General features: G+C 34.1%; 1 protein-coding gene across 1 annotated transcript; it reads left to right on the top strand.

Moving 5' to 3' along the window:
- Positions 1-983: 983 nt before the first annotated feature.
- On the top strand, positions 984-6,380 carry LOC106767946 (glucan endo-1,3-beta-glucosidase 3). The gene is made up of 4 exons (XM_014652916.2): positions 984-1,092; positions 3,492-4,745; positions 5,839-5,866; positions 6,051-6,380. The coding sequence occupies exons 2-4, from the start codon at positions 3,533-3,535 to the stop codon at positions 6,199-6,201; spliced, it is 1,392 nt and encodes a 463-aa protein (XP_014508402.1). The 5' UTR covers positions 984-1,092; positions 3,492-3,532; the 3' UTR covers positions 6,202-6,380.
- The last annotated feature ends 971 nt before the right edge of the window (positions 6,381-7,351 follow it).

Genomic DNA, 7,351 nt, shown 5'->3' with positions numbered 1-7,351 from the left:
TTTTTTTTTATTGTCATGCTTAAGATTCTCCATGTGGGTTTAAAACTCTTTCCCTCTGTTTTATGTGGTGAATGTATAACTTTTTGAAAAATATTAGCAACTCACTGTATAACACAACCCATTATGAACACTTTTAATTGTGAAATTCACATGAGTCACATTAAATGAGTGGGTCCCATTTTACTTTAGATGGGTGTAATTTACAAATTAGTGAAATCACATAGATTTCAATGTATTGAAGAATCAATAATTGTCTTAAAAAAGAAAGTGTTGTTTTTCAGCAGTTTTGCTTCTCTTGTGGCTACTGTAATAATTATTTTTAGCTCAAATGTTTACTAAGGCTTAGCCTTGTTACGTGTAATAACATGAAAATGACAAAGCTGAAATAGAAAGTTTGGGAAATATATTTTTTCTTTGTGCAGAATCTACGCTCTGTCCTTCCTGTCTTTTAGTGGGATTTTGGGAATAATGTCATTGCGTCCCAACTCATCACTGTTTTGTAGTTGGACTTAACCACATTTTTGTGAAAATAGTAGTGTCATAGATTTACATACCCTTAGTGAGGAATGGTGGTGGTATTACGTGAATAGAACTCAGTATTTGTTTCAACTTATTTGAAACAGTAATTATTTTGAGCATGTTTGATCCATAAGGGTTATTCAAACAGACCCTCTTATTTGCTTTCACTTTTTACTTTTGAAAAATAAATGAAAATTTCTCTACACTTGCTAAATAAAACATGCTAGAAGTAACATTTAGGCCTGGTTTCCATAAGACTTGATAATCAAAGTAGATCATGGATTATTCTAGCCTCTGCATTTAATCTGTAAAATGTAAATTAATTCATTTTCAACTTTAAATTTGATAAGGAAATTGATTTGTTTTACACATTAACAAGATGAACAGTTAGCCAATCTATCCCTACATTATTGTTTTGTTCTTAAAGTTTCCGCCTCATGTTCTCGTAGAATTTTGGCTGTAAGATAAACTGTGGAAGGATTTAATTCTTCACTGTTTTTTTCTAGCTGTCTCACTTGTGGAGCTGAAAATTATAGCTAAATGTAATAGCTGGCTGTCTTCACAAGTAGACAGGTAAATTGACCTGGATTCTTAAATTATTGAATAGTTCTCCTTCTTTCCATGAACCATAATATTCTTAAAAGATGTTCACGTTCATGGATTGTAGTACTTTTATATTTGTGACACACATTATATCTCTGGCCAGTTGATTGTGTCGCAGATTACTAGAACAAAAACTAGCCTGAAAGTGGTTGTATGGGATTTCCTTTGTATTACTTTTTGGTTATAAAGCCATTCCCCAGAAAAGTTATGCTATGTGGTTATGGTTGGAATATTCTTGTAAAAAAATTAAATCTACTACGAATGTACATTGAAAACCAAGAGTTATGGATCGGTTGTTGTTGAATATAACAAAAACTATGTATAAAATTAATCTCCCTTGCATTGAATATACAAGGCTATTTTATTTATAATGGAAGAAATATGGATTAAGCTAAAAATGCAAATAAGAAATAATAACAAACTAACTAAAGATAAAGATAAAGATAATATATATAACATTCCCCTTCAAGATGATGCATATACAAATGGTATGTACCAAGGTTGTTACTAATATAATAAAAAAGACTTAGTGAAAATATCTTTTTCTCCACTTGAGTGAACCAAATTGTTAATGATTTGCAAAGAGAACATAGAAGACGAAATACAAACCCAGAAGACTCTCCTGAGCAACAAATTTGAGAAAGGTTGCTCGATATAAATCTCTTCTTGCAAATTGCCATTGAGAAATGCATTATTGAAATTCATTGGATAAAGAGGTCATTGTTGAAGAGCCACTACACCTATAAATTAACAAAAACCAACTTTGCTATTGGAGAAAAAGTATATATGGACAAGTCAAACGCAATAGGGACAAAAGGGAGGTTAGAAGAGACATCAGCGGAAGAAGCCATCGATGAACAAGAGAAAAACTTTAAAAATCCAAGATTCTCCAATCAAGGCATCTGGAAGAAGAAAAAGAGCGACTTCGATGCTCTAAATAGCTGCTTGAGAGGTGACACGACGTGCAACCATGAATCTGAAAGATGAAAAAGAGTGACCTCAACATTTGCCAAAAAGGAGATGTGCCACCACGCATGATGGGAAAGGAGAAGATCTACAACTTCAAAAGGCACTAAGAGCACGTAGGAGCTTCGATGAAGACGTTGTTGATGGCATGGTGGTCACCTGGCCGAGACGATAAAAAATGTATGATTGTTGATCGAAACTAGAACTCCAGTAGTGACAGTGGTAAATGACAATGTCACCGGTAGTGGTAGACAATGCTGCCGACGGTAACGGTAGACGATGTTGCCACCGGTAGCGGTAGACGATGTTGTCACTACCGGTAGCGGCGTGTGTAGTGGCAGAGGCAACTTTAATTTTTTCTTAAAAAATCCTGATTCTAAATATCATGTTAAATATGGTGAAAAACTATATGTGGGATTAATCTTCCTTATGTTAGATATTCACATAGGGTATTGTATTATTAATAGAAGAAATATGGGTTAAGCTCAAAATACAAATAATAAATAATAACAAATTAACTAAAGTAAAAGATAAGATAAAAATAATATATCTACCCGCTGCCAAAACTAATCTTAAATAGATGGACTTAGTGTTTGAAACCCTCTGAAAGCAACTTTTCTTGTTGCACCAAGCAAGGATCAAGCCAATGAGGGGGGACAAAAAAAAGATTAAACCATCAATTAGGACCTGATGTATCACCTTCTCTCCTAAAAGGTCCATGAAATGAAATTATGGAATAGTAGTCTCTAAAGTATGATGCTACATAGTCCCTTCATCAGTGGAAAATTCTTCAAATTAGTCCTTCAATGATAGTAAAATATATGAGAGAGAGAGTGACACTTTTGGAACCAAATGGTGTACTCAAAAAAATGCTTCCGATATGAGATAGTTAATACCTTAGCAATCCATGGGAATAGAATTAGGGACTAGTAGTATAGTAGTACTAGTAATTACCAAAATTGGTCATATCAATAGGTAGATCTGTTTTGTTTTTGACATTTCAAAGAATTTGTTTAATGTAAATGTGTTCTTTAAAGTAAATTTATTTCACGGTTAGTCTTTGCTAACAAAGCTATTACTTGAATTTTTCATTTTTAAATAATTTTCACTTTCTGCAGTATTATATGACCAACTGGTCATGTAAGAGCTACGTGCTTTAAATCATGGAAGACTAGGAAAAGAAATCCTTTTACACATTTAGATTTGCTGTAACATGGACAAGTGAAATTTTCTTTTTGTGTTTATTTAGGGTGGTGCTGCATTTGCATTGCATTACTTATTATAAATCGAATTCAGTGTTCTATTTCATCATTATTATGTGGTAACTTTGGCTAGCTCTTCTGAAATTGAAAGATCTATTATCTGTTTGTCAAAAGGGCTTCATGTGTTGTTGTTCTCTGCAGATGCTTTTGTCGGTGTGAACATTGGTTCAGCTGTGACTAACATGCCAAGTCCAACAGAAGTTGTGGCCCTTCTCAAGACTCAAGGTATCGAACATGTTAGACTATATGATGCTGACAGAGCCATGCTTCGTGCACTAGCCAACACAGGAATCCGTGTAATTGTTTCTGTTCCCAATGACCAGCTTCTCGGCATTGGTCAGTCCAATGCCACTGCTGCCAATTGGGTTAAACGCAATGTCATAGCTCATGTTCCTGCTACCAACATTACTGCCATAGCAGTTGGTTCTGAAGTGCTGACATCCCTCCCAAATGCAGCTCCTGTTCTAGTCTCAGCACTAAAATTCCTTCAAGCTGCTCTAGTTGCAGCCAATCTTGATCAACAAATCAAAGTCTCTACTCCACACTCTTCTTTTATCATTCTTGACTCTTTCCCACCTTCTCAGGCATTTTTTAATAAAACTTGGGATCCTGTCATGGTTCCCTTGCTCAACTTTTTGCAATCAACAGGTTCCTATCTTATGCTCAATGTGTACCCTTATTATGATTTCATGCAACCCAATGCTGTAATCCCTCTAGACTATGCTTTGTTCCGGCCCTTGCCTCCTAATAAAGAAGCTATAGATTCCAACACCATGCTGCATTATACTAATGTCTTTGATGCTGTTGTTGATGCTGCTTATTTTGCAATGTCATATTTGAACTTTACCAAAATTCCTATTATAGTCACCGAGTCAGGATGGCCCTCCAAAGGAGATTCATCCGAGCCAGATGCAACTATTGATAATGCTAACACTTACAATAGTAACTTGATCAGGCACGTCCTTAACAACAGTGGAACTCCTAAGCAACCTGGAATTTCAGTTAGCACTTATATTTATGAGCTTTATAATGAAGACTTGAGAACAGGTCCAGTGTCTGAGAATAATTGGGGTCTGTTTTATGCTAATGGAGCTCCAGTGTATACCTTGCACTTGACTAATGCTGGTACTGTATTTGCAAATGACACAACAAACCAAACCTTTTGTGTTGCCAAGAGTAATGCAGATACAAAGATGCTTCAGGCTGCACTTGATTGGGCTTGTGGACCAGGGAAGGTGGATTGTTCTCCATTGCTGCACGGTCAACCCTGTTATGATCCAAATAGTGTGGCTGCACATGCTACATATGCTATCAATGCTTATTATCAGCAGATGGCTAAATCTGCTGGGACCTGTGATTTCAAAGGAGTTGCCTCTGTCACCACTACAAATCCAAGTAAGGAGTCTTTACATAGAACTTTTTATGAGTCACATCTACATTGTGGGATAGAAAAGTATCAATGCAGCTATTGAAAATACATCAAAAGTGTGGACATAGAATCTATTTGAATACAAAGTTAGAAGTACTTGTTCTGGCTTCTCTCNTGGAAAAGCTCCTTGTTTCCAATAGAAAAACTCTCGAAAGCTATCAGAGTTTCTTCAAGAGTGAGGGAGAAAGAAAACAAACATCAGAAAAATAGAGGAANATACAGAAAAGGAAAATTTTNATTAAAGGAAAAAAATGGAATACATGGATATATAAACCCCAAGAACAGAAAAAACTATCAGATACTAAATAACCTAAACTAAATAAAAGAACTTATAGATTATATCCAAAACAGGCTTGTGATGAAATACATGTTTACAGTTGGTACCCTTGCACATATAACACAACATAACTAGATTTCATGAATGATGGAGGTACAAGCAGTTTGGATTTTGATGAAAAACTTCTGTTATGATTAGTACCAAAGTATTTGGGAAACCAACCCTCAAAATCTAATATTAGGAGGGGTAGAACCAAACACTTAAATACTCTACCAAACATCTCATTCTACTTGATTTCAAACGTACACACCACGTAATATCCAAGTTTCTGTAGAGTTATTTGGGGGTGAGTATTTTATGAAAATGTATAAAACTGTGAAATTCAAATATCATGAGATTGTCTCAANACCATCTTTGAAATTATAGATGACAAAATATGGCCGTTTTCTCTGCCTTTTTATTCTCTTGGGAACATATTAGGTGTGCTTGGCTCCCAACAGTGATTAGCTTTAAAAATTTTAATAGTTGTTTCCTTATTTCTAGTTACTTAAACACACGTGATTGCATTCTTTTACCTCATTTGGCTCAAGATTAAGCCTCTTAAAATTGTCAATTAATTTTTACAATTGTAGTTATTGTTGCTATTTTTGCAGCTTTTTCCCTTTGTTGACCATTTCCGCTTGACTCATATCTGTTCTGCTGCACATAAGAAAAAAACCCTGCATGCATAAATGTTGTTCATCATTTGAACATACCTGATCTATTTATTTTCATTGTTACAGGTCACGGTTCCTGTATATTTCCTGGAAGGTATAAATTCAAGCTTATGTAAATATCCTTATACTTGATATAGTTCTTTTTGTTGCCTTCTCTTTTACCTGACACATTAATAGTCTCTTTTTCTTTAGTTTCCAGTTCTCTTTTCTTCACAAAAAAGCTGAAAATTTAATGGTGCATCTTTTTATAACTTTTTTGTGTCTCTATATTTTAATAGTCACGGAAAAAATGGTAGCAGCATAAATGGGACATCATTGGCTCCATCTACCAATTCCACAAATTCAGGGTGCTTGTCACAGTATTACAATGGTGGATCTTTAACAAGATCTCTGATTCTTACTTTAATTTTGAGTGTAGCTGTCTTATAAAACTAGGCACATTACCTTTTCAGCATTTGAGTCTTGCATACCCAATTTTGTGTTCCTCATGTAGAGAATTTAAAGGGTAGCGAGGTTGATCAAAATGTATATTTCCAATTGTAACGTGAGTTTATTATTCAATTTTTGTACAAACAAACCAGAAGAATTTATTTAAACCNTTGATGTAATTACCTGGTTAGCACTAATCCTTTTATGATGAATACTCTAAAACTTGGATCGATTATTAACTCAACAAAGACACTGGGTCAATAAGTTAATAGTTGAAGTATAAGAATTGGTATAATGGTAAAATAGATAATTATGCAAATGATATATATTAAATTTATTATTTATATATCATTCTTCACTCACTTTATTGCCTCTACTTCCACGGTGTTTCTTCACTAAGAAAATATGAAAAGCATTATGAATCTTGGTTTTTTGGTTAGTTCTAACCTATAAGCAACATCTTTAATTCTTTCAAAATTTGAAATGACCCATAATATCTATTAGCCAATTTGTTTGTAGGGTTGGATGGTTAATGTAACACTATTAATTAAATGTCTGCATTGTTGAATCTTTAAGAACAACCAATCCTCAAGTGCAAACTCTTTTTTGGTTTTTGTTGTTAGTATAATTGTAACAGTGCTAGAGTATAAAAGAATTGTAAGATGTTTTTGTATTAATAGTGACTACAGAGGTCATTATAACTTGTGGAATGTCAATTTGGGGAGAGAGTCATTCATGAAAAGGAATTTCTAGAAAGAGGGGTTAGGTCCAGAAAAGGGGACATAGAGAATGGTCACAGAAAAAGATTACAGAGAGAAAAGTCATACTACACATATGTACTCATCGAATGCAATCCCAAGATAAATTTGAGTTCACCCATCATGCTCATCTCAAGCTTATCCTGCATCAACTTAGAAAATTTCTTGCAAAGATCTTCTTGATTAGTACCAAAAATAATGTCATCGACATAGATTTAAACAATAATAAAATTAGAATTGAAATGTTTATATGTGGTATCTATTTTTTCTCGTGTAAAACTGTTTTGAATGAGGAAGGAACTTAAACATTCATACCACGCTCTAAGAACTTGTTTTAATTTATATAAGGTTTTGTTTAGTTTGAAGAGATGTTTAGGATTGATTGAGCCTTC

The sequence above is a fragment of the Vigna radiata genome, chromosome 1, assembly GCF_000741045.1.
Source record: "Vigna radiata var. radiata cultivar VC1973A chromosome 1, Vradiata_ver6, whole genome shotgun sequence".
In the NCBI taxonomy this organism is placed as follows: domain Eukaryota; kingdom Viridiplantae; phylum Streptophyta; class Magnoliopsida; order Fabales; family Fabaceae; genus Vigna; species Vigna radiata.
This window is presented reverse-complemented; position numbering and strand designations above follow the sequence as displayed.

What these genes read in the sequence shown, in the direction of transcription:
- LOC106767946 (XM_014652916.2), top strand. Translation starts at nt 3,533, where the DNA reads ATGCCAAGTCCAACAGAAGTTGTGGCCCTTCTCAAGACTCAAGGTATC. An exon ending in TGTCACCACTACAAATCCAA is followed by an intron (nt 4,746 to 5,838) that starts GTAAGGAGTCTT and finishes TCATTGTTACAG; the next exon opens with GTCACGGTTCCTGTATATTT. An exon ending in TCCTGTATATTTCCTGGAAG is followed by an intron (nt 5,867 to 6,050) that starts GTATAAATTCAA and finishes ATATTTTAATAG; the next exon opens with TCACGGAAAAAATGGTAGCA.